General features: G+C 37.5%; 1 protein-coding gene across 1 annotated transcript in view; it reads left to right on the forward strand.

The window, feature by feature from the left end:
* The first annotated feature begins 433 nt into the window (after positions 1–433).
* The window catches only part of SHC3 (SHC (Src homology 2 domain containing) transforming protein 3), a 46,036-nt gene continuing 18,836 nt past the window's right edge, over positions 434–27,633 (forward strand). The window contains exons 1-4 of the mRNA XM_009995689.1: positions 434–973; positions 12,115–12,185; positions 24,417–24,480; positions 27,038–27,157. Of these exons, the coding sequence (XP_009993991.1) occupies positions 434–973; positions 12,115–12,185; positions 24,417–24,480; positions 27,038–27,157 (795 nt within the window). The remainder of the gene's footprint in view (positions 974–12,114; positions 12,186–24,416; positions 24,481–27,037; positions 27,158–27,633) is intronic.

Below are 27,633 nucleotides of genomic sequence, written 5' to 3' on the forward strand. Positions count from 1 at the left end.
ATCCAGTTTTAAAAGTAATTGCCTTTGGTACCAAAAGGGTGGTGCTGGCAGCAGGGGGAGGAGAGAGGAATTAAAGGCTGGAAGGAAGTATATTGCTACAGGAAGTGATTTGCAGTGTTCACTGAGCCTTTTGTTAAAAAGGGTCCTTCTCATTTCTGTGAGTCATGCTGTTGCTGTGAGCGAGTTGGCAGCTCTAAGTTGGACTGGGATCTCTGTCACAGAAAACTGTTATTTCACCCAGCCTTAACAGGGAACCACAAGAAATTTCTTTAGAAAAATATTTTTTTTTGCTCTTCTTATACTCGTTGCTTTTTTACCACAAAATCCTGTTATCCATCCATGTTTTTATGAATCATTTGCTATGTTAGCACAGGCATCTCCTCCATTGGCATCAGATTTGCCAGAACATATGCAGGAAACCAGATAGAAGGGCATGCTTCAACGTACCAAGTATAACCGCTTCAGGAATGATTCAGTGACATCAGTTGATGATCTTATTCACAATTTGTCCATGAACAGCAAAGTCTCAGCAGTTGCTACGACTTCAACAGCATCTTCGTACCTGGTATCACCAGAGCTTCTTCACAAGGATGAAGAGGATGGACCCACCACCCTGTGTACCCTCATCCATAAAGTATCCCACTTGAAACTCTCTAACACAGGCAGCCTTTTGGGAATCAAAAACCTCTCATCTGCAGTAAAGGAGCTTGCTGTCTCCAAGTTGCAGGGAAGCTCAAGCGCTTCCAGCTCAGCAACTGGGGCTTCAGACAATACATGTAACCTTGTCTCTGCCACTTCGTGTTCTCAGCAGGATGTGAGCAAGATGAGTATGGGGAAAAAAACACAGTCAGAGGAAAAGCACCTGGGATGTGAAGACTGTAATCAACATAACAGCTTTGTCAATAAACCCTCTCGAGGATGGCTGCACTTGAATGAGAAGATCCTGGGACCTGGTGTGACGTACATTGTGAAGGTTGGTCTGATTTCTTCCATTCTCTGTTTTATCAATGAAAAATTTTCTGCTGGTTTAGATGCCATGTTAGTCAAGCAAAAATGTTGCGTAATGCATGGTATGCTAAGCAGGAAGGCAGGGTTCGGAAGCAGTGTAAATTTGTTAAATTAGAGCAAACCTGCAAATAGGTTCTTTGTCAGATAATCATGTTCTACAGCTGTGTAAAAATACAGTTCCAAAGGTAGTCTGGTTTTCTTACTTTTAGGTTTGTTTTTTGTTTTTGTCTGGGCTTGTTATTTTTTTTCCTTCTTCAGAATTTAGATTTTCTGAGTTATCTAGCATATTGCATATATATATCTTGGATATACAGGGTTTCAATATATCTGCAATGCTCAGGAGGGAAGAAAGTCTCCTCGATGTGTGAAGAACAGTTAATCTTGCATGATGTTTCAGTTTAAAAATACTTCATGAAAAACGTGTGTTTTTAAAGTGAAATTATCTTTGAAATCTTACAGCACTAAGGCAATTCATAACCTGTTCTGCAATAGAAATACTGATGTGGACAGAGCAGGAAAATACAGCTTGTTTAACATCATGAGAATTCATCCACCTTATTGCTCTTTTCAGTTCATTGATACAGCATACGAAAAGTAGAGAAACCAAAGTTTACAGGATAATATTTCCATATGCTTTGAAAGTATTTTTAAATTATCTGTTAAATTAGAGCCTTTGAGAGTGCACTGTTTATGTAGTCAGGTGAGAATCTGGTTACACCTTTCAACACAGTGTTCAGAAAATGTAAAAATAAAGTTATTGTCCAGAATGTGTTCTTCAGTTGTCATATTTTATTTGCCATGTCGTCCTATGTATCTTCAGTGTTAAACTGTTTTGTAGCAGACTATTAATATGATTAATATATTTTTAATATAATTTTAGTTATAAATGTCACAGTGTGAATTTATATCAGGATGCTTTAAAACTGAGTGACAGCCTTACTCCTTAACTCTCAGTTTTTTCTCAATTCTCATTACCAAAAGCAGAGTGCATATTTTACAGCTGGAGCACTAGGAAGCAGTCTTAATTACTTCTGTTAGTAGTGATGGTAGATTTTGCAAGTGATGGTAGCTGGAATAAGTCGGCCAAGTCAGAGCATTATTGAAATTGTACTGTCTTTTCTACTACTCCAGAATTTACTGGAACTACAAAAGATTCAGTGCTACTTTTCAGAACACAGACTGCTGCTCTGATACTGTTTGAGAAGTGTCTTGATAAAAAAACTACTTATGCTACATATAGTGGTGTTAAGACCCTGTTGTTCTTTTGCAAGGAAATATTCTTATTAACAGAAGGTCATTTACTGTTTTTCCATTAGCTCAGGGAATGCAACTATTCTGGTTTTTATTTTGCTTAGACTATTTTAAGTAGGCAGATAATAACCGTGAGAATTCTCTGGTGCTGTTTGTGTTACCTGACATGATCATTATGAAGCAGAATAAGCACAGTATTAATTTTCTTATTTTTTTCAGTGGTTGATTTCTGTATGCTAGAAGAAGCTGATATCCTTGAATTGAAAAGAGAGCTAAGATTCCATTCAAGTAGACTTACATTTAAAGTTAAAAATCAACCTGTATCTAACGTTGTTATTAGAACAAATATTTTAATAATGCAAATAAATATTATAAAATTATTAAAGTATATGTACATTACGTACATTAAAATTTTCAAAAGAAATAATTAGCACCATACAGTTTACATTTTAGGTGTGTGTTAATGTCAGTAAATGTATGGAATCTAGAGTATTATTTCTATTTTAAAAATAGGGTAATCATGCTCTCTGGCGTAGAGTCACAGAACCATGCTCTAAATGTAAAAACAAAGGCTAAAATAAATTTAAAAATCAGTGGTTAATGTATGAATGAAAAAGAAACCAGTCCTGGTTAGTTCATAATTTCACTGTTCATTAAGTATCTCTGAATTTTCCTCAGCAACTGCAGCATTCATACAGATAAGAACAGAAGTGCAGTTCCCACATTGTTAAACATTTTTAGTTCCCAGGGCTTTTATGCATTCAGACTATCAAATCAAGACATAGATAGTGTACACTGAAGGAAAACATTTCTTGGATACCTCATGGCTGTATTCACTAACTGGAGGACTCCATACAATGTTTAATTAGTACCATAAGCTTTGCAGAAAATTCCATATGCAATTTGTTATATGAGACAAAAATTAGATTTGTTAACCAGCAAAGCTTCCATGTAAATGTGCATGGGGTTACTATTTTCTCATTAATCCACATTCAAATAATGAAAATTATCCACAAGACCCGGTAAATTGTAACTACAGGGCAGTTTGATAACACACATGGAAATCTTCTGAAGTAAGAGACACAAAGCTCCTATGTGCAATTCATGACAAATCTAACTTTAGTGCTGTCTCCATGTTTTCACATATTACCCATTTTTTTAAATGGGCAGTGTAAATCTAATGCTTCAAAGTGGGTTTAAGATTATGTGAACAGGAACTGTGTTCTTATCCTTTTGGTTTGCTAAAACTGAATTGTTTTCAGCCATAAAGATACTAGAACTTTCTGCATTTTTTTCCCTGTGTGGATTTTACATTGTATTTTAGATACAATTTTAATGGAAAATTGTCCCAAAAAGAAAAAGAAAACATATTTGTAACAAATTAGACAATGACAATAGCCATGTTAGGGCATATAAAGGGATGAGGTACTGATACTTTACTTAGAACTACGGCTGAACACTTTAACAAATTAAGGATTAATGAAAATAAATTGAATGTTTTGCTGTGTTGGAAGTAATTTAAGAGCTTAGTGAAGAGCTAAAAGCCATAAAACCAAGACAGTGGTATGAAACAATCTAGGGTTAAAAAAGAGACATAAAGAAAAAGAACTTCATCTAAAAGGAACACTGCAAGCCAGGAAAACAATGCTTCAGTGAAAAGCATATTGAATTAATATTATAGCAAAGTATCTAAAGAATATAATGCTAGCTACAATTCCTTTTTTAACACTACCCTGTCTTGGGAGGGGATAACAGCAATTTACATCTCATGAGGAAAATAGATATCTTTTGTGAAGCTATTCAAGCACATCATCAAGTAAAGACTTCAGTTCTGCAAATATTTCTGCATGATACTGTTTATGGGAACATTCTCATTTAAATAATTGAAGCTACTCCTGTATGCTGGGAGTTACATATGTGCATAAGGATGAACTGAATTGCTGTGTTACATGCTCTTGTTGCATCCTTTTATTCTGTACTATAGTATTCCCTTCAGTGTATACGCAGGGCAGCAGTGATTTTAGCAGATCTCTGGAAACAGACACAGAATTTACAAAAACTACTTTTGTGTTTAGTGGTTAACCAAGACTGCTAAGCACAGCCTCAAATGGAGCCAACATAGTGGGAACTGCAATGTATGTGGCCTTCTAGAAGACTTCACGAGTCTTTAGAAGGATGTTACTCTTTTTCACTTTCTCTTCTAAAGAGAAAAGATTTTCCGCTCATTTAAAGTAGGAGCAAGATACCAATGCTTTGTGGCTTTGTGGTGATACCCTTTGCCCACCTGTCTGAAGGGTATCTATTCCTGTAAGAAAAAGAAAGAGTTTCTTGCTTCCTTCTTATTCCCTTAAATAGACATAAAGTGAAATTTAAAATCCACTTAATTAAAAAAAACCAAACATATAGATATCAACATTACAGAAAGACTTGTTAATTTCTCTGTACTTATTTTGCTTCATTATAGGAAAAAATGTGCAAGGTTTTTTTGCTTGATTGTGTCCTGGTTTGAGCCAGGATGAAGCCAATTTTCCTTTCTGGTTTGGGGGTTTTGAATCAATTTGCCTTTTTAAAAATAATACTTTTGGCACATACAAAAAATTGAGACATAATGCAGAATGTGTTTACACTTAAAATAATAGAATAATTCATTGTTCAATGTGTGCCCTTTTGATTCTAGCATTTCTGAGTTTTTGCATGCAAAAACATGCACCTGCAAAATAAGGAGTAGGAACTATTGCATATGCAAAACTACCAATATGGGATTTTTGTTGAATCTTGTGAAATCCCATTTAGCATCTGTACTACATGAATATTTTTGTTGATGATATTGGCAATCTGATTCCATCCAATATGAGTAAGAAATGAGAAAAAGGTATTTTCCTTGAAGATGTGTGGTTTTTGACCCCATTTGAGATGGGGATTAGAAAACTGTCAGATGCAAAATTTGCTTCTCAAGGGTACCTTTCTCCTTACTAGCAAGAAATGAGACCTTAGAGTTGACATAAAACATTGCTTTTCTAGATAAGATAAAATATATTCCTCTTCCCCCAGCTGAATCTTTTTTTTTTTTTTTAAAAAAAGAGGTTCTTAATACTTACCCTATGATTTGTTTGTGACAAGCTGCCAGAATGTTTTCACAGAGGAAAATATGAAACCACTAATATCTATAAAACCAAACCTATAAAACCATTAATATCTAGTGAGAATTGTAGCCATATCACAAATAGAATGGATCCTGCTTTTCTTACAGTGGTTCATGGCATAGAGTTTTAAATTGTTTTTATAATGGTAAGATGCCCCATATTCTCATGTTGTGGGGAGATGTCTACAGCTGCTTCTGTCTCCAACAGGAGAAGTAGAAAAAAAAAATCCAGTTTATTTTAGTAAAATCTATTAAAAATACATTCTACTAACAGAGGGAAACTATACTCTGAAATACAGTAAGAATATTGCACATTGTAGCACCATTTTTTTTCAGATATCTCCTTTCCCTAGGAATTAATAATATTTAGTCACATAAAGTCTTCATCATACTTCAAAGTTGTGTTAATAGACATGGAAAGTATTGCCTAATGTTGTACCTTCTGTACTGATATCAGTAACATATTTTCTTTTGCAAATGCTGTGCTCTCTCTGTGTCCTGTCAACAGGATTTTAAGGCATTCAACATGTCTTCATATTTTCTCAAAGGCTTCTCTGTTTATATGAATCCCAAGCTACTGAAGAAAGACTTCACCAGTTTTCTGGTTTCTGTGGGAGAAAAAGGAATAAGCTATTTCCAGCTTTTGCAGAGTTTCTGCAAATCTTTGTATCTTTTTCTATATGATATTTGTCAATTTATTAATAGATATATACAGTTCCCTGTTGAAACTTTTGAACTATTATAAATATTTTTATACTGCATTTCAGAAAGATTAATGAAAACAGCATTTTTTTAGATGTATGGATGCTTGATAAGCGTTCCTAGTAACAGTGGCACTGTATACTTGTGCATGCTTGAAGTCAAGATACAAGATTTCAAGGTCTGTGTATATATATATAAAATACATGCATGCAAATACATCATATATATAAAAGTAGGTATGTATATATAAATAAAAATTATATTTTGTCAAGTTAAGGCTGATTGGTTCTTTTTTATCATTTACCTAGGTGCAAGGAAGGTGTGTGAAATAGAACAATTTAGTTGCTGATTTTTCTAGTGGCCGAGGATTAGACCTAGGATTTTTAGATTAAAAAGTTTCACAGTCTTCCAGCATTAATTAGTAAATGCTAAGCACTTTGTTTTATAGTTGATCCCAAAATCCCTTTGGAATTCAGTCTCACTTTATTAATGACTGAAAACCTTTATGAAAATCTTCAGGAAATGTACTGTAAAAGGATTTACATGATTAAAGTAAGATGTCTAGCAAATACACAGTGACTCACAGTCATGCAGTGAAAATTTTAAAATGTGAAATTTCTTTTTTTTGTTTTGTACTGTGGATAAAACACTCTTTCTGTTTTGTGAAGTGAATCAAATATATCAAAGCAAAGATATACAGAAGAAGTCTTCTTTCCCTGCAGTCTCTTATGAAAATGTTTATCTACTATAAGTTATCTACTATAATAATTAAATCAAGAACTTATGAAGGTTACCTCTTTTACCAAAATAGTTTTAATAGCATAATTTTAGCAGTATTGCTGTTATTGAAAATCCAAGCATTCAGTTAAAAAAAAATAAGAAGCAATAAATCGCAAACATCACAAGTTGCCAAAATAGCAATTATACTAAAAATACTATGTTAATTAATCAATCAAATTACATAAATCATAGAAGTAATTTCTGGGATGTACTGATCTCATGCACGGAATACATGTGTTTGCCTCCTAAATCCCTTTCTTATTACAGCTCTGCACACCTAAGCTTTGTGTTCAGAAAGGGCAAGGCTATTCATTGAAAGAGTAGGCTAACATTAGTCAGTTAAGAGTTATTAAAGTCTGCATATAGAGAGACATTTAAGATACTGTTATACTGGAAATGCCAGTTCCAGTACAAAAGGAAAAGAGTAGAAGGTGGCCAAAATTTGAGGTATTCTGGTGACAATTCTGTTCTCCTCTCATCCATTATTGATGAAGTGAACTACCTGTTTTCAAGAGAAATGGAACTGACAGTCATATCCATCATCATTTGTACTAGTTCAGGAGCTCTGTTGATTTATTTCTCTCATGGAGCAATTTGTGATGATAAATTTGTGGCTGAATGGCCAAGGGTTATTTGTAGGTGAACCCTGTGGAAGACTTGTTTTTAGATTTCCCTTTCCATTTTTATTCAATTAATCCTGGATTAGAACATGCAGTCTTTAATGAGAAAAAAAAACACCTTTTGAGGGAATATTGATTCACTGTAAAGCTCAATACATGATTACTTACTGGTATAGAAATTACCAACTGCCTGAGTATGAAAGCACAGAAGAGTGCCTTCCTTTTTTTCAGAGGAATATATATGATGCAATTTTGCTGTTAAATTCTCACAATCTTTAAATATAGGCCTTTTCCTCATTGAGAACAAGGCTGCCAGTGTTTCCTTCATGCAGGATTGCTGCTCCCCTGGGAAGGTGTGCTATTGAGTAGACACCAGGGAAGCACTGGGCAGGGGCGCAGAGCAGGTCCCTCACCATACACTGTTAGAGCACAGTCATCAGGTATCCTCAGAGACCTGCATCTTCAAGTAGTCCCAAAGATTTGTCTTAGCCCAAGGGAAGAGAGAGCAGGAGACTATGGCATGGCTGGGAGAATAACATTCCTGTTAGGTAAAAACCCAATGTCATGTTACTTGATAGTTAAGCAGAGCATTTAGAGGCAAAAATTAATATCCCAAACTAGCAGAGAAGCTGAAATCTCACAGCTGACTTAAAGCTCTATGACTACTGCTTATACAAATTTATCTCTCTCTGAATACCTGGTGTCCCTGGTCTCCAAACTGACAAGGCATGGACTTGACAGATGGACCACTCAGTGGATAAGAGATTGGCTGGATGGCTGCACCCAGAGAGTTATGGTCAATGGTTCAGTGTCCAAATGGAGGCAGGTGATGAGTGGTGTTCCTCAGGGGTCAGTACTGGGAGCAGTGCTGTTTAACATCTTTGTCAGAGACATGGACAGTGAGATTGATTCTATCCTCAGCAAATTTGCCAAGCTGTGTGGTGTGGTTGACACCCAAGAGGGAAGGGATGCCATCCAGAGGGACCTTGACAGGCTGGAGAGGTGGGCCAGTGCCAACCTCATGAAGTTCAACAAGACCAAGTGCAGGGTCTTGCACCTGGGTTGGCACAACCCCAGGCACAAATACAGGCTGGGAGGGAGAATGGCTGGAGAGCAGCCCTGAGGATAAGGCCTGGGGGTGGTAGTAGATGAGAAGCTGGACATGAGCCACCAGCGTGTGCTGGAGCCCAGAGAGCCAGTTGTGTCCTGGGCTGCACCAAAAGAAGTGTGACCAGCAGGGCCAGGGAGGTGATTCTGCCCTTCTACTCTGCTTTGGTGAGACCCCACCTGGAGTGCTGTGTACAGCTCTGGTGCTTTCAGCACAAGAAAGCTATAGACCTGTTGGAAAGGGTCCAGAGAAGGGCCACCAAGGTGATCAATGGCCTGGAGCACCTCTGCTATGAAGACAGGCTGAGAGAGTTGGGGTTGTTCAGCCTAGAGAAGAGAAGGCTCTGAGGAGACCTTATAGCACCTTCCAGTACTTGAAAGGGGCCTACAGGAAAGTTGGGGAGGAGCTTTTCATCAGAGAAGATAGTGATAGAACAAGAGATAATGGTTTTAAACTGAGTGAGGGGAGATTTAGGTTAGGTATCAGGAAGAAATTCTTCACTATAAGGGCAGTGAGGAACTGGAATGGCTTGCCCAAGGAGGTTGTTGCTGTCCTATCCTGGAGGTTTTTAAGACCAGGTTGGAGGAGGTTTTGTGCAACCTGGTCTAGTGGTAGGGGCTGGAGCTGCTGATGATGCTGCTGCTTGCTTTTGGGGGCTGACCTGCGCCTTGGGGGTGCCTGTCAGCCTGAGGTCCTTGGCTTGCTCCTGCTAGCCCCAGCTCCCGGCTCATCAACCCGGCTCGCTCCTGCTAGCTCCAGTTCACTCCAGCTAGACCCAGCTCATCCCTGCAGCCCAGCTCCCGGCTTTTACAGTCCCGGCTCCCGGCTGGTCCTGGCACCTGGCTCATCACTGCAGACCCAGCTCTTCCCACCTTGCCCGCAGCTTTTCCTGCCAACTTGCCTGCCCCATCCTGCCTTGCTGACCATGTGCGACTAATTCCTGCCACCCATGGTTCTAAGACCGGGTTGCAGAGGAAGTCACCCGCAGCTACAATATGAGTACCTAGAGCATCTTGGGAACAAAGTAAGGAATTGTATTCTCTCCCTAAGGTGTTCCTGTGTCACTTACCTGCACACAAACTGCGACTCTTTATGGGACAAGTGTCGGGCATATCCCTCCTTCCTCCTGCCCTCATAGATAATTAATCTGGGTGTGTAAATAATGTGTACCTATATGTAAGTATTAAGGGATATGTAAGTTCTTGGTATTTGGTGTTTAAAAGATATTTCATAGCTCCTGTGTGTTTTATTTACCCTTTTTGAACTTCCTGCCCCAAATGGTTTTATTTTTCCCCTCAATAAGCCATGTACTCGTAAATTCTAATTGGGGACTGGCTGCTGTTATTGGAAACACTAGTGAGAACTGAGCAAGTGTCTCACCTGAACAGTCAGTGCCAAAGCTCACTGCTCCTCTGCGAGAGGCGAGCGCCGCTTGTGGACCTCTTGGCAGATCCTGACAAGCTAAATTCACTCCAAAAAGGAGATATAATAGGTCGTGGATCACGACAACAGGCTAAGAGAATTGGGACTGTTCATCCTAGAGAAGAGAAGCCTCTGAGGAGACCTTATAGTGGCCTTCCAGTACTTGAAAGAGGCCTACAGGAAAGCTGGGGAGGGGCTTTTCATCAGAGAAGGTAGTGATAGGACAAGGGGTAACAGTTTTAAACTGAGAGTGGGGAGATTTAAGTTAGATGTTAGGAAGAAAACTTTCACTATAAGGCTGGTGAGGAACTGGAATGGGTTGCCTAGGGAGGCTATTGATGCCCCATCCCTGGACGTGTTTAAGGCCAGGTTGGACGAGACTTTGTGCAACCTGATCTGGTGGTAGGGTTCCCTGCTTACGGCAGGGGGGTTGGAACTTGATGATCTTTGAGGTCCCTTCCAACCTTAATGATTCTATGATTCTATGTTGCTTCTGCCCACAGCTTTTTATAATATTGTAACCCACCATACACTAGAAATGTCACAGTACTTACCTTCTGTTCCATCCTTCTGCTTAAAATATCTAGGTACACTGACATAAATCTGAATGGTTGTGTGCATTTCAGACCAGTCAGTATTTCCCCAAGGCTACCTCTTTTGCCTGATGGAAAATATAGGTTGCCTCCATATTTAGCCTGATTAAATAAACTACCTGTTTTGAAAAGGTTTTTAAGTCTTTCTGGTAACTGGTCTAACGATTTATGCTGCTGTATAAGCACATAATATTTTATAATATCATTACTATTGGAAACAAAATTTTATACGAACTATGGGAGCATTGTAAATACCACTCAGTATTAGCTGTTGTTAAAGACTAAGCTGTATTAGCAAATGATTGCATTTAAAGGTAATGGTGCTGGAGAGGATAGACCCTGAAGAAGCATACTGTGTTTGTGGGTAACATGCAATGTATCTCCACTGTTATTTAACAAACTCTCCTGTTCTTTTCTTATTTCCTTTTCATTTTGCTTTGCTAATGGGAGAATCTAGGTGAAGAAGAACTCAGGGAGGTCAGTTTTCTATGTCTGGGCCATTTGTTGTGATTAGGATGAGGAGCCACTATTTCCTATTAAACAGAGGATCTGGTGAGCTAGCCTGATAAAGGGCTGTGCACACTATGTCAAATTCAAAGGGTGCAAAACTATGGGTGTGGAGGCTTTATGTGCTCCTTTTATGGGTTGCATGAGTAAGGATAGAATATTTGTCTGCAAAAAATGCCAAGCAGTTACTTTTTCTACTGAAGATGTTGAAGGAAAGGTCCTCCTGCCATGTCCCAGCATCTTTAAAACCTTCTGTGGAAGTGCTTTACTGTAGGGTAAGGCATTTTGCTACTGGCAACTGAAAGAATAATTATGTATTTCAAATTCTAGGTATAACTCTGTATCCATTTTATCTTAAAAAAAATAGCAAGGACTGTATTGTTACTCAGTTTCTTCAGGCTGCCTTTTTTCAATGACTTATTGCCTCTATTAGCTGATGGATACTATGAAGTAGCAGGCACACTGGCAGCCACAAATCAGAGGATTATTTTATGGATCGCCAAGGATTTTATATGGTGCCAGATGTGCCTGAAGTATTTCAGACAAACAAATATTTTTCTCTCAACATAAAATTTCAGCATTTTTGTGGATTTGTAATGCTTCTAAGATTCCACTGTCTTCACAACATTAATAAATTAGACTGCCATAGGGTATTATGTAGTTTAATCAAATACATATAACTACACTGTGATTTCCTTATGAAAATTAAAAAGCACATCAACACATTACGAACTAAGTGTATCCCAGTGATTAGATTAAACATAAAAAAGATTTGTTGAATCGAACTTAGATGAAATAAAATGTTTATGGAACAAAACCATGGCATACAAGAGCATAAGCATAAAACCCTACCTGACACATCGGATAAATCAAATGTAAAAATAAGAACTGTACAATGCCTTTTTAATGATCAACTGCATTTTCTCCCAGGACTCAAGAATAATTGAAATACACTTTACATCTCTTTCTTTTTCCTTACAGTACTTGGGGTGTATAGAAGTCTTATGCTCAATGAGATCTCTGGATTTCAATACTAGAACACAGATTGCCAGGTAAGACTTTTTACAAGTATGTTCTTTAAGGTAAATTCTGAATTGTGTCCCCAGAGTGGAAAGGCCAGAAGATGGCAAAACACATAAAAATTAATTTTTTTGCTGTCCTAAGTCCACTTTTTAGTTTTGTTTTAACAGGTAAATCTCCCACATGGTATTAATATAGCTCCAACAGGGCTTAAAGGATATTTTATTTGTAGTCTTTTGATTTGCCAGGAACTCCTTTAGAAAATGTTTGCCTGCTAATTATCTAAATAAGGCACTTCTCTGGATAGTAATTTCATGACATTTTAACCAGTAAGAATTAGAATATGCTTAAAATCTACAATTCTTTTCTCAAAGTTACGTTAGGGACCTGGTTTGGAGCTACATGTTTCTAAGTTTTTACGGTAATTTTTTATGAAAATACGTCAGATTACAAACTGACTGTACAAAGGATACAAATGAAAATGCATACCCATAATGGTACCAGAAAAAAATGAAACAAATGTCTTTTCCAGTCTGTATGTAAGAAACATTAAGCTTGTATTAGGTTCTTATTACAATTTTTTTTAACTTGTCACAAACTTTTGTAACTTTGGTACCTAAGTACAGCACTGTCTTAGGTAATGTCCATGAATAATATTTTTTTTCTAGAAGACTAGTTTCTGAGAACTATAGGAAATAGTGGTGTGCAGGCATTTCCATTTGAAATGTGGAGCTCATTTATTTCACAGAACTGCAGCACTGATGTCTTCTATCAACTAAGACCATGGTATCAAATTCTGGCATCAAAATAATGAAGTAATCCTTTTCAAAGGAGCACATATAAAGTGATATGACTGGATACAGTGCTTGAATTTCACTTAATTGAAGCATGTTACAGTTGCTGATAGTCTATCATAAACTGTTTTTCATACCATAGACAGGAAAGTATTTATTTTATTAAAATATTAAAAGTATTTATTTTTAGACTTGGATGCTGATTGTATCATCTGTATGAATCACAAAATCATGGAATAGTCTGGGTTGGAAGGGGACTTTAGAAGTCATATAGTCCAATCCCCCTGCAGTGAGCAGGGACATCTTCAAATAGATCAGGTTGCTCAGAGCCCCTTCCAGCCTGACCTTGAATCATTCCGGGATTAGGGCATCTACCTCCTCTCTGAACAAATTGTTGCAGTGTTTCACCACCAGTTTATTCCATATGTCTAGTCTAAATCCATACACGTTGACTTGTAGTTACACTTGAATGCAACAGCTTTGAACTGGACCTCGCAAGTCCTCACAAAATATAAGTCGTTAATTTGTCAAAGTACTGCATTAATGAGGGGCATAAAAGGAGATGGACAGGTGAATGACAGAATTCTGGCATTCAGGCAAGGTAGACTATGAAGACATTTGAGAATTTTACTACTGTGCTTTTTAAAACTCATTGTGTATATTTTTGTAGTATTTGCAGCAGTGACCTTTTAAAATAATTTCATGTCTAAGCAGACTTGTAGTTCAAATGCTGGTAGCACATTCGTGTTTACCCCTTGAACTTGGAAAGTAAATGGTCTTGGTTTATGAAACAGTTATGATAGCTACTCATTCTGTGTTCTACATCTGAACGTGAACTGAATTAATATTTCACTATAGGTCTTCATTGGAATAGTGTTGCATTTTTCTTATTATCTAGCTTAAAGACACAACTCTGCATTAATACTTTAGCATATTTACTGATCTAAAGCAGTATGGTCTGCAAAAGCAAAATATCTTTGCCTATAGTTCTTTCAATAGGAAAATGATTCTTGCCTCTTACAGTGAAACAAACTTTTTTTTTTTTTTTAAGTTACATGGTGGGCATGTTCTTTTTTGGCTATTTTTTTCAAGCAGGAAGCCCTGTCTTCCCATTTTGCTTGTTATTTTGCATTTGCAATTTTCAATTTATCATAAAACAATGGAGACTCATCGTTCCACTGATCTAAAGCTTTTTTTAAAGTAGCAGTTTTAAGGTGACTTTTTAATCAGGATTTAGTGTCTTAATCTGCATTTAATTAATTGACCTGGCTCTAGAAATCCTCATGCCATGACTTAAGCTTAAAGTAGCTACAGAACACAGTCTGTGACATGCTTTGTCATATAACATTTCACGTACAAGCCTATTCTTTATTAAGAAAATATATTAAGGAATTATTAAAATTCACATTTGCTGATTAACTTGCTCATGCACAATAAGAAATATAATGTAGGCCTCAATATATCAACTGAATTAATAAGGCTGATGCTCTGATACTTCAGACAGAAAGTTGTCTGTTATGTCATACATTTATATTTAAGTATGTCCCTTGCTGATTTCTGTGCAGCCAGCCTCCACTAAGACAACTATATTTATACCTTGATGGCTCATGATGGAATGTGACTGAGGCTTGAGTCTGTAGATATAAATGTTAGCTGTGACTGCTCCAGCTGAGGAACCTAGATCCACAGGTGCAGTAAAAGCTTTTTCATAAAAGTATGGGGCTGTGTAAACTTCTCCATGCTGTTTCCCATAACTAGAGAAGCAGATGTCAAGGGAGCTCTGATCCATTTCTGACTCATTACTTCAGCAACTTATCCTACTGCATGCATCACACCTATGTAATCTGTAATTTTTTCCAAGACCTTGCAAAACTAGTCATAAAAGAATGTGATCTGTCTAGGGTCAATGACTTCCATTATGATGCAGTATTTACTAGGTACAATTTTAAAAAATTAAATAAGCCAAGTTTGCTGATTTAAGTGTGGAAATCTGGATACATCTCTTTCTGATAAGCATGCACTGTGCTTGACACATACATTTTATCTCCTTTCTAGCACTGCATCACATCCTCTTCCCTGCTTGTTTTCTTACTTGCTTTTCCTTCGTGTTGCAGAGATCAAACATAGGAAGCCAGTCATTAGGAATCCTACATTCCCTTTTTTTCTGACTTCTGGATATTGCGCATGTCACTTTATCTCTCTGCTAACTTTGAGGAGGAAAATAATCCGCAAAGTAAAATGAAGACCAGTTCCTAGAAGAAAAAAACTTCTGTGGCTCAGTTATGGAAGGGTGACATCTGTAGTCTCTGTCTCTGCTGCAAACTTTGGTCATTATTTTAGAGAAACCCTTAGCCCCAGTCACAGACAACTATGTCATTAAATAAATTCGTGCTTGTAAAGGACACTTAAATTGTTGGTTGAATCTTTAGAAATTACTTTAAAGTTAGGCTAAGTTTTCCAATCACCTAGGAAATTGGACACCCATTTAAAATAAGAAGTTAATGGGAAAAGGTTGTCCAGATATTTTGAATGGCTTTTAAAATCACAGCTGTTACAATTAATACATTAGGAAGCATATACATCAGTGTGCATTCATGGACCAGTCTGACAAATAAAGAACTGTGACTTTCAACTGCAGGAACTGGATTGAAGCCCCAGCGTAAGTGGTGGTCAGTGGTCTTTCCTTCCTTGTCACAGTCGTGGAAAATCTGCCTGTGCCATCTAACACTGTTGTAGCTGGCCTGTAACTTGTTTTTGCTTTGCTTTTTCACTTTCTGTAAGTTAACATGTTAAAACTTGCAGCAATACATTTATCTTTTTGTGAAAGCAACGAGCAAGCACTGTCACTTGTCATACTCCTCATCAGATCTTAACTTTGGTGGTGCTTGACAAAAGGTGTTGTCCTAATTTTGGATCTGTTTTGAGGAAAAACGGAACAGCTATGTAAAATTCATAGCTGATTTTTCCCTTTATCATTACACATTTGAAATATTAAGATACTTCCACTACAGGAGAAATAGGAGAACTAGAGTAATATTATTCAGTTGTATTTATTCTTTTCTGTAAAGAATGTAATGTCATATGAATTATTGAGCAAAAAAATGGATGCTCAAACCAAGGATCAGCAGTTCTGCATAACAATAAATAAAAGGCAGCTGAATCTACGTGTTGTATCATTAATTATGGAGTGATAATTCCTGTAATACATGTGAAGACAAGCTAACTTTCTTGGACAGCAAGCTGAAGAGAAGCATTTAATTTTCAACATAGTGGAGTAACAGAAGCACTAGCAGGCAAGACTGCTGAGCTAACTGCAAGTGGCAAGTGGTCCTAAATTCATCTGAAGCCTACCTACATTGTCACAGAAAGGGGCTACATTTAAGCTTGTGTGGCCAGGCTCTCTATGCACTCAGGCTGTTTATTGAAACAAACAAACAAACAAACAAACAAGTCAGGTAAAAAACTTTTGCAACACACAGTGTTTCCAATCCGTATGCTGTGTTTTTATGGTTATTGTTAAATCTGTTCCAGTGTAATGAGTCTTCACTGTGTTGTACGCATGAGTGTAGCTATGCACTGTTTTGAATTAGAATAATGTTGCATGCACTGTTTGTTGTACAGCAGTGTATGAACTACAGGGCTGCATGTTAATTGGTGTTTAATTGAACGCAATCGGTTTACTGCATGCAGCTTCAGAAAGTCACACGTCCCTGTGCGAAGTAAAACATTGCATGCTCTGCTAGTAGCAAGTAGATTAGAGGACAGAAATACTTTGTATCAGCAGTGGACACAAATCCAAACTCTGAATCCAGTCCTTTCTGTGGATCTGTTGGACTGAACAATTTGAAAGAGAATCATGATTATTAATCATGAAAACCAAACACATTTATGCAAATATCCCAAGCTTCTGGAGGGGAGATGATAGAAAACCAGATTTTAGAGCTGGGTTTGAGTCCAATGCTAAACAATATGAATGAAGTTTAGTTGATGTAGTGTTTTTTCAACAGTATCTGTATTCTTTGCAGAAATTCAGTGTCAGCAAACGTCACTGAAAAATGGATGGAAGACACTGAAAAGGAAGTATGTTTCTCCTGTGATTTTTGAAGGCTAACAGGTAATGTTTTATCTGCAGGGAATTCTGTATTCAATCTCCTTAACATTCTCTCTTGTTTGGAACGTGGGTGTGGTTCACCCCTCCTTTCTGCTATATGGATTCTGTTTGTGGAGCAGTGCTTAGTGGGATGGTGCTTAGAGGATGGCTTAAATGGTTATGCTTAGAGGATGGCAGAACACCCATACCCTCATTGCAGTCTGGATACACAGCTCTGTGTGCAGGAAGGAGTGTGAACAAGGATCCTCTTTCCTTGTCCACAGTTACTTCAGGGCCAAAGCTCTAGGAAGCATGGGGTGCTGACTACTGCTTAGTTCAACAGGAAACAGGATTCTCAAAAGTGGATGGTGACATCCTTATAATTTGTATGACACACCTCTAGGTGGAGCAATGACAGCTGTAGTGCCTGATACTGTCAGAATAATTTACATTTGCTAGTTTAGCACAGAAATGGGTTAGAATAAGTAGGGGATTTTATTCTTAGTATTGAAATATTTAAATTTCCAATGTGGTATTAGTGGGCAAAATATTAGCTAGTATTTGGGTTAATTAGACTAATATATGGTAATGCAAAGTCTGAGTGGGGGTAATTAATTGAGGTCCCCCATTCTACTTGTTTTTGTGAGAAAGGAAAGAACCTCTCAGAGATGGGGAAAGTGGAGAGTTGAAAGCCAAATGGTCAGGTAAGCAGTTACGGGTATAGCTGTACCAAGGATTTTAGAAAGCTGTTGACTCCATGTGGTTCTGCAGAAGCAGAAGGACTGAGGTACAGTGGTCTTAACATGTTTTAAATGCAAATCACAATGCAAAGTTAACAAATGCCTAACACATTGGAAACAGAGACACTCTGAAGTTCTTCAGCTAATACCACCTAGCAGATTGGTTACACAGAGAATTGAAGGCATAAGGAATCAGTGTCCTTCATAAGCATGTGCAGTCACACAAGACTGTTCGTCATCACTAGATAGTTCTTTTTGGCAAATACAGCTTATATATTTATAAAAAGTCACATGTGCTCTGGGGTAATTCAAAAGAGCAGTGTCAGAACTTTAATCCTCTAACAAAACCTAGTTTTTTTAAGGTATTTATCTCCAAAGTCCTGCTTTGAAAATCAAGCCAATTAGGGGTTGGAGAAAAATATACACTGGAGTGAATTTTTTCATTTTACTTCTGTAAGGTTTCCTAAGCCTTCTTTTGAAATGCCTCCTATGGGCTATGCCTTGAGAGATAAGATACTATAGTGAATGATCTGAGGCAGGACCCAGTTTGAAGGTTACTGTGATCCTGTTTGAGTAGTAGAACAGTTCTGATTTCCCTTTCTCCATGTCCCTGCTAGAGAACAAGCTGAGTGGAAAAAAGCCTGAAGGTCACAGCAGACATTAAAGGATTGAGCTACCCAAGAGATTGAAACCTCCAAACAATTTCTTCTTTAGTTTTTGGTGTGATTGACCTTGCTTTTGACAGATGGAGGTTTGTGCAGAAGGAGGGCTTTTGTAGGTGTGCATTCAACACCAAGATTTTATATACCACTTTATGATCATAAAAGCTGTAACCAGTATTTAAGAGGTTTCCTCTTTGTAAGGTTAGCCAAATTTTAGACCAAGATTATGAATGTCTAAATAATGGTTAACTGCAGATACATATGACTGTGTTGTCAGCAGTGGAGGAGATGTATGCTTCTTTGACATCATGTGTTGGTGGCATACATTTGCTACAGCTCTAAGAAAAAAAATATTATAATTGCCCTAGTTTTGCTAAACAGAAATCTGACTGTGCATGCACAATGAGAAGATACATCTAAGAGAGGTGTGCTACTGGATAAACAATTTCACTCAACATTTCTAAAAATAAGACCATTATTCAGATCTATTGTATTAGAAGTTGTCAAGATCTTTTCTGTCACTGATGAATGAAACAGTGTTTCTGAAACCTACTTGCAGTTAGAGAAGAAAGTACAGATTGTACTGAAATTGCTTCAAATATTCCTTAAAGTTAGATCATCTATAAATACTGAGAGCAGAGCTGTCTTTGAGCATACCAATGGATAAAAAGTTTATTTGGCAGTAAAAGCAAAGTGAATTAAATTCTTTTAGCAGACTGATGGAAGCCTCACATTGAAGATGCAGGAGCACAAGAATAACAAGCACTGGATAGATTGCATACTACATATCTAATAGCATGTGGTACTCTATGTTTAACTGTTGCCAAAGCCAACCCTTTTACTGTATAAAGTTTATTCAATAAATAAAAAGTGAAGTCAGCAAGCTTCCTTTCATTTTCTGCTTGTAGATTTTCTACACGCGAAAAAACTCCATTTCCAGAAATAAAATGAAGAACTGAGGTGAAGAAAAGGAGGATTTGCCATTCTGTGGTCAGCAGTCTTCGCTTTGGTCAGGCTGGTGTGACAAATGACATCTCTTGTCTCTGTGTCACTTTCTGGGGGTACTCCCCTGCAGAGGTGCTCCCTGCATGATATTCTGAATTTGTGGCAGTAAGCACATCTATGCCACACAGCCTCCACTTTCTATTCACACTCTGTTCTATTTTGCTTAGCCACTTCTCCAGCCTTACATCTTTCAGAAATGGCCACTTTGCCAGTTGGTATTTAAAATTCTGTAAAGAGTAATACATAGCTTAAGTCTTCAGAGCTTGTGAATGTCCTCTGTGTTACTTCAGACAGCACATGCTCATTCTACCTGTTTTTGCAAATGGACAAATAATATTTCAATTATTAAATGGATTTATAAAAATATATTTTTGGTCTCTGTTTTTTTTTTTTCTTTTTCAGAAGTAAGTTATTTTTATATTTAGTATAGACTTTATTTCTCCTTAGCAAATACTGGTACAACATTTGGTAATGATTTATAAATTATTTTTTAAATTGGCAGGAATATAATACTGTTAAAAAATAACTGGAAGCCTCTAATACAATTACTCTAGATATGTCATGCTTTCATTTAAAAAGTCTATCTTGGTGTTTGCTATTTTAACCTGTGAAGCGCTATGCTTCGAAGGTGGCAAAGATAAACTTTGGAACTATAGGATACTAGAAGATAGTAACAAGACAATATTGGTAGATTTTAAGTCTTGCCATACAAAATATTTCAGACTAAAACCTAGCCACAGTTTCTCATCTCAGTATTTGAGGTGACTATATATTTTCCAGATATGTTGAGAAATCTGTGTAATTTGTATGTGCCTATCATTTCTCTGAAATCTGAGTACCAGAATTCTGTTTTTTAATCAATTAAATTGCATTAATTAAAAACAAGATCAACAAAACCTAGCATCACAACCCCAAAAAATCTTTGAAACCTCAAGAAGGGAGGGTATTTTCATGTGACGGTGTTTCATAAGGGAACAGATTTGAGCTTCCTGAATAAGCTACTTTATGTAACAGTAAAATATGACTAAAGCTATGAAAAATACCAGGGCATTAGCCTTTTTAATGGAACAAAATGGCAATATAAAATGTGGGGTTTTTCTGTCTCAGAGAGATGTCGAGTCACTTGAAAGCAGAATAGGTCAGCCTCAGAAAATGCATACTGGGAATTTTTCACTGGATACATTTTTGTGCTGAAATTATATTAAAAATACACAACATATTTTGCGCCAAGAAAATTACTCCACAGTCTGACCATCTGCAAAGCAGAAAATGCTGTTAGACAGATTTAGAATGCAACATGTGGTCTCTCCTGAAAACAGCATGGTAGCTAATTTTACAAGAGGTCAAGATAATTCCACACTGGTATTTTTCTGAGCCTAGCTAATGAAACAGCATGTGGCCTAGAAAGGTGTAATAAGTGTCTGTGTCAAATAACTTTCTTATTGGAAAGGAATTACATGTAGTGACATCCAACTTTTCCAAAGTCTGTGCAGCTGTTTAGCCATGCAGGTATGTCCAGAGCTTTTGTTTTTGCCTTCTTTAGACAAGCAATTTTGTGACTCAGGTGTTCATGTTGCAGAGGTATTTGCAAATTGATTTGCTGCAAAAAAAGCTCACATCTGCCTTGTGCTGCCTGGCAATCTGGAAAGAAGTCTTTAGGATGTCTTTTCCACATCATCAGGCTATCTGTGTAAAGACCACCACCCCCAGTGATCTAGATTATTCTGAACAGAAACATCCAGGAACCTGCCACTGGAAAAAGTGCATATCAAAGCAGTGGCAGATACTCAGACATGCTCCTTTTTTTTCCATCAGATGCTTCTTTAAGACTCCTTAACTCCCCAGTGGGAACAGCACTGTGCCTTTTATTGCAGGTGCACAAGGAGCTGCTGCCAGGCTACTCTGACCTTGCCTAGGCAGAATTGCTCTGAATATATTTTCTGAAGTTTCCAGCATTTCCACCAATGCCATTGTTAACTTAAACCCTGAAGTTGCTTGAATACATTCAGTTTTCATAGAGTTTCAAAAGCAGACGCTAAAAGAATTGTCAAATTCAAGTTCAGATGTCCTGCTTCATCTCATGTATATATCAACCAAATGAGACCTTTCTTGGGTCCTTCCTTCCAATGCCAGTCTCCCTGCAGACCTTGGCAACACTGAGTTTTTTGAAACTAAGATATTTTACTAAAAGGAAGACAGGTAGTTGGAAAATCCACATTGCTTTGTTACTGAGTGAGAGGATGTATATCCTAGCTTTTCAGCTGCTTAGTACTTTCTGTGCTTTTGTGAGGCAGGGCTTACCAAGCAGTAACCATGGCTTCCTTCCTAACACTCAGCCCTTCGGCTTCAGCCTTTTCAGCTGGTGCATTTCCTCTCCTGCACTCAAGTGGCAGTTCTGATCAACAACATCCTTGAGTCAGGTGGTTCTACTGAGTAACATGCTTTATATCTGATTATCAGGAGCTGGCAGGCAGAAGTGGTAGTAGTAAAACCACTACAAATCCCAGTCTTGCACCAGAAAAATAACAAGCCTGTGAACGTTTTTTGTCAGATGAGATGGCCTCAAAATTCCCTGTCCATGCTGCTGCTAGAAAGAGATGAGAGGGGCAAATAAGAAAACAAAGGATGATACAGGTGAATTTAGCCCTCAAGCACAGTTTCTATCTCTGAAATGCAAATCCTTTTTGTGAGAGGCAAAACTTATGAGGAATCTTGATGTGTTAATCAAACCACTAGAGAAGGCAAAGAAGATGAAGTGCAGATAATGCCCTTGAGTCAGCAGTTTGCAGCCAAAGTGTCTAGGAAGTTCAGACACATCTGATGAAGCAAGAAAAAGGGTCTGAAAGACAGCTGTGGGCTGGCAACTGCCAAAGGCCTGGACTGCCCACCCTGTGGCCTCTAAAGGATTTGGTTCAGTGAACTAAAGATAAGGGAAACCACAAGTTTTAGCTCAGTAGCGAGCCTGAGTCTGTGGCTCTGTATAACAGAGCCTGTTTGCTTTTCCTGAGTCAGAGAAATGCATTTCTGGCGGAGAAGAAGAATATTTCATTACGCTGATTAAATTTTCAGTTGTAACCCATCTTTCAGTAACATCATGATCAACACGTGTGGTGCTTGCTTTGCTGTATTTCTTAGATGCACTAGGGCTGCTTTTTTAAACCAGTAGATTTTTACTTGTTGTGTGAGAAAGGTTAGTAGCTATGTTAACTAGAACATTTGTTTGGAGTCAAAGAAGGATTGTGGTAAATGTGGGAACTAAATAAAAGCACTGAACTGTGAAATGGAGTGCTGTTGTAGCTGTGATTATCTGAGGGCATTGTTTGTAGTGGGAGGTTATTTTTTTACATGGGCAGACTTAGTTGGGGAAAAAAACAAAGACAAGCTTCGGAATCCTCAAGACCTGAAGAAAGGATTGTGTGCCTGAAAGCTTATTTTCCTGTCTCTTGCTATGAATCTCATGCCTCTTCAGAATTATAGCACTTTAACCTGCTGCAAGGCCTATTCCACCATGATGACCACCCACCCCCAAAATATTTTAAATTCATACCATTCTTTCACATGATTCAAACTTGGATTGTGCCCTATGTGAAAGCACCCAGCTATATAGCAATTACTTACTGAAAACCGATAAATCTGTGACATTTGCTGAGCCATTGTATGTTTCATGCTGATACGTGTATGACATTTCTCTAGGGACTCACTTGTTGATCCTCCACATTCACCAAATGTGTAGTTGAAATACCATCTTGCACATGCCTTAAAACTAAAATAATTTATGTTTTTATCAAGGTAATGTATCAAGGCTTTGATTATTTTGACTGTTCTTGAAGTTTATTGTCTCCAGTTCAGGTTTGGTGTTGGTTTTTGTTTGTTTGGTTGGTTTTTTGTTTGGTTGGTTTTGTTTTTAATACATGTTACTTGTATGGTTTAGGTACAAATATAATGTGCTGTTAGTCTCAATCCATATTTAAAACACTTAAACAAGCTTTGGGGTCACATTTTTTTGGCCCTGTGCTACTGCTCTGTCCTACAGTATCAACAAGATAGGTCTATTTCAGCTTTTTAGCTCATTTTCACAGGAAGGTCTCTGCCGGAAAAAAGCAAATTCTAAATACTGAACAGATTTACTGTCCAGATGATAAGTTGTTAAATACCAAAATAATCTAAAAGATTTGTCTCTAGCACTATGATTTCAAGAGTTTTTGTACTTTACAGTTACTCTCCTATGAGACAGTGCAAAATCAAATTAATTTTCAACATGCATTTCTTTCATTCAATCTTGAGTGCGGTGGGAAGCAAAAAGATAATTAGAAAACTGATCAAAATGTTAATGGCACTGTTTTGTTTGCAATATAAAAATAAGGCCACAAATAAATTACTCAGATTGCATTGAACAAATATAAATTTAAATTTTGTACATCTCATGTATTGTATACAACATGCATATTACCAGGAATATTTTAGGCTTCTGCTATTATCTAAAGCCAGGTGATTTTGTTCTGACTGGAAAAGTGCCTACTAAGGCAGTAAGAAAAATGATAGTTACTATCCCCTACATTACAAGAAAGGTTTGAAAAAGGTGTAAAGAAATACTGATTAAAGACAAATCTTATAATCAGATTCTTCATGGCTTTATAAAGTACAAAAATGACACTTGAAAGAAGGTATTAATACTAATCTAACCTATGGTGAGAAAAAGTCTTTCTAATAGTGTGAGAAAGTATCTTTATCCTTTGTAGTACTCAAGATACCCTTCCTTACACTAAGGCTGACTAGGTACTCTCTTCTGCTTCACACTGAAATAATCTCAATTTAAATGACACCTGTTTCAGCCTTGTCAAGAGAGCTGACTGACGTGGTAACTATCCTCACTTAGGAACAGAATTACAGTCTGAAGCTGCTTTCTACCACTGTATTTCAAGTATCATGAAGAAATGTTGATTTGCTGTAAGGCTTTTTTCTGTCTCTTTAGGGAAGCAATCAGTCATGTTTGTGAAGCTGTGCCTGGTGTCAAAGGAGCCTTCAAGAAACGAAAGGTATTTTTCATTTCTTCTAGTGCAGGTGACTGTATTTGCCTAGTTCAACACAGGGGAGACCAGGCGCAGCAGGCAGATGACTTTAAAGCAGCTTTGCTTTTGCTAATTTTTAAATTATTAACTACATAGTTAATAATGTAAAGTATTGGCTGTTTTCACCCACCTCAGGTTCCCTTTTGCCCTTTTTGTCAGGATTTTCTTTTACAGGTATCTTGAAGTATGACTACATCTAGGGAAAAGGCTGTGCCTTGCTTTTGTGTTCCTACTGTAGAGACCCCCTCCTTTTTCTTGTCTTTCTCATGTAGATTGCAGGTGAAAGGCTTAAAATAATTCAAAAGGGATGCCTTTTCATGAAATGCATGAGTAAATTGTAGAAATAGGTGCTGGAGGCTATTGCAGATGCCAAACATACACATAATTTTGGAAGTTATTAGATCTGTTCTTGGAGCATAGTTCTACTGATGACAGTTAATGAGTCTGGAAGTCATTGATTTGGGGAAATTGTGAGAACATACCAGCTGATGATCCCTTCTTTCCTATGCTCTTTCCATGAACACCTGTGGCCAACGCTTGGTGGTCAGGACTGGTGGCAGGTCCTGTGGGTGTTGGCCTGACATGGTTATTACTGTGCTTATTCTTATTTGTGTACTAGGAGTTTGGATATGCAGGCAAGAAGTGGAGGAAGCCTCAGCTGAGCTCTCAACAGTCTTGCACTGCCTGCTCTTTCAGGGGCCTGCCAGCAAAGCTGGTATTGAATGCTAACTGTAAGGGGAAGAGCATAGAAAGCAGTTAATTGTAGTCCTTGTGTATGTTGTTGACTGCAGAAGAATGGGCAGGTGAAGGAAAAAGCCTGCCTGCTTCCCCAGCTGCTCCACCATCAAGGTAGAACCCCAGCAGAAAGGGATAGGATGAAATGCCACTAGTTTGCAATGGATAATCTTCTCCTGTTAAAATAAGGCATATGTGACAACATATGTCACAGTGAAATAAGAAATAATCTCAGGAATTAAGGTAGTGGATTCTCTGCCCCCACCACCAAATTTATCTCATTGCCATTTCTATTTTCTCTTGCTTTTTTCTTCAAACCTTAAAGAGGAAAATACCTTTTTCTTGGGAAAGAAAAATGATGCAAATTATTATTGGAATGATACACCTTGCTGGTTTTAGATGCAATGTTGCTTATTGTTTATTGACAAGAAATAGTGTTTTTAAATAAGTTTACTTGCTGATATGAATTTTTTTTCAGTAACAGAATTTCAGACATATGTTAAAGACAGGTATCTTCTGTTAGTCTGCACTTCCATTATGTTTATGCAGGTAGTGGCTTCTGAATTTGGTTAAGATGGCATGTACTTCTTGAGGCCAAGTTTTCACACCTTACCCACGCTGTGGGCTCCTTAGGCATTAGGTGTAAAATACGAAGGTGTAAGGAAAGAAGAAAAACAAGAATATTTAAGAAACCTTATTTTAAACAAAAGTTAATGAAGTCCTAGGTCTGTAAAATGACAAAGTTAAAATAGTGAAGCACAAATGTTACATATAAGCAATACGCAGATAGCGTATTTTTAATAGCTTGAGCAGAAGAAAAGGAAGCTAAAACTGAATATTTGTGTAAGCTTCAAGGAGTAAAGAAGTGGAAGTGTGTCCATCCTGCTAGGGACAAAACTTTCCAAGCTTGCAGGCAGCTTATGACAAATGCAGATACAATAACAGAACACTGCCTGCTGTACAGCTTAGCTTTCATATCCTAATAATTAGCGAAAATACTTGCCAGTGCAAGTAAATCAAGTGGAAGGACAGTTTGGGCAGCTTGATTTTGTACAGGCTGTGGTTACCCAAATGAGGCTGCTCTCATGCAGTTGTGTGGCTCCCTGCAGCTGTCAAAGGTGACAAGTTTGTAAATTTTGCTTTGGCAGCATCATATATATTGCTACATTACCTGAGATCTAGTGAAAGGCCTACAGAAGTTATCAATTTTATTACATCACCTTTATTACATTCCAACACTGTGTTCTTATTCTCTGAGTTAGGAGTAATGTTTAGCTGCATGTTGTACCCCGCACATTGTTTTTAGCCTATATATGGGATTTTACCTACTGCTAATCCTCTTTTGTGAGCATCTCGTCAGTATCACTGGAGTCCCACTTTCCATGTGGGAAGTCTGTTACGCAGTTAGCAGATATAGGGCAAAAAACCAAGATTCTCTTCAGAAGCTGAAGCTGTTTTTACAGAAGAAGAACATGCCATTTTAAGATACTGACTTAAGACAATCACCTTACTCGATCCTCGGTGAAAATATAACTTTGATACCTCACAAAAAAAATCTCTTTTTAGGTCAAGAGTGGATAAATACCTGCCTAGCTAGTAGTAGTAGTAGTACTAGTCATATAAATAAGAAACTGTCTCCAGAGGAGAACACCTGTTGGAAATTTTTTATTTTTGAAAAATCAGCAACTTTTTAGAAACCTTTAAGATTACAGCTAGCCCTGCACATAATGAAGCTCATCCCAGATAAACAGAGAAGAAAAATGTCTTTTTTTTTCCCCACTTCCCACAGCCACCAAGCAAAGTTCTTTCTAGCATCTTGGGAAAGAGCAATCTTCAGTTTGCAGGAATGAGCATAATGCTGAATATCTCCACCACCAGCTTAAACCTAATAACTCCTGATACAAAGCAGGTAAGTGTAACTGCCATATTAATTTGGGAGGCTTTAAATTAACAGCCTACTGCACAGTTATTCGCTGTCTGCCAATATACTCAGACGCTCAAAATTATTCTGCAATAATGTTTATAAAATGAATGAAAACATGATATAAAGTAGACTGAGAAACATAGTTTGTTCCAGTATTCAGCAGAGCTTTGATTAATTATTTTCTTCTTGCTGTGTTTCAGTTATCTTGGTTTTGCTTTTAAAAATCTGAAATGGCATTTTCTGGTACGATCACAAATTTTCAGAGTGTTAAAACAAATGTATTTGGAGTAAGTGACTAAAGGACTAAATGGGCATCCCCAGTTTTGTTACCATTCTTCCTTCTGCCTTCTTAGGCACTGCTAAAATACAGCCTTAGGATTTTGCAGTACAGGGATATGCCAGTTTGTTAGAAAGACAAGGTGGCCATTTTCCAGCAGTCCATTTCTTCTTTATCCTGCTGA

This window comes from Chaetura pelagica, unplaced genomic scaffold, assembly GCF_000747805.2.
Source record: "Chaetura pelagica isolate M959 unplaced genomic scaffold, ChaPel_1.0 scaffold163, whole genome shotgun sequence".
NCBI classification, from domain to species: domain Eukaryota; kingdom Metazoa; phylum Chordata; class Aves; order Apodiformes; family Apodidae; genus Chaetura; species Chaetura pelagica.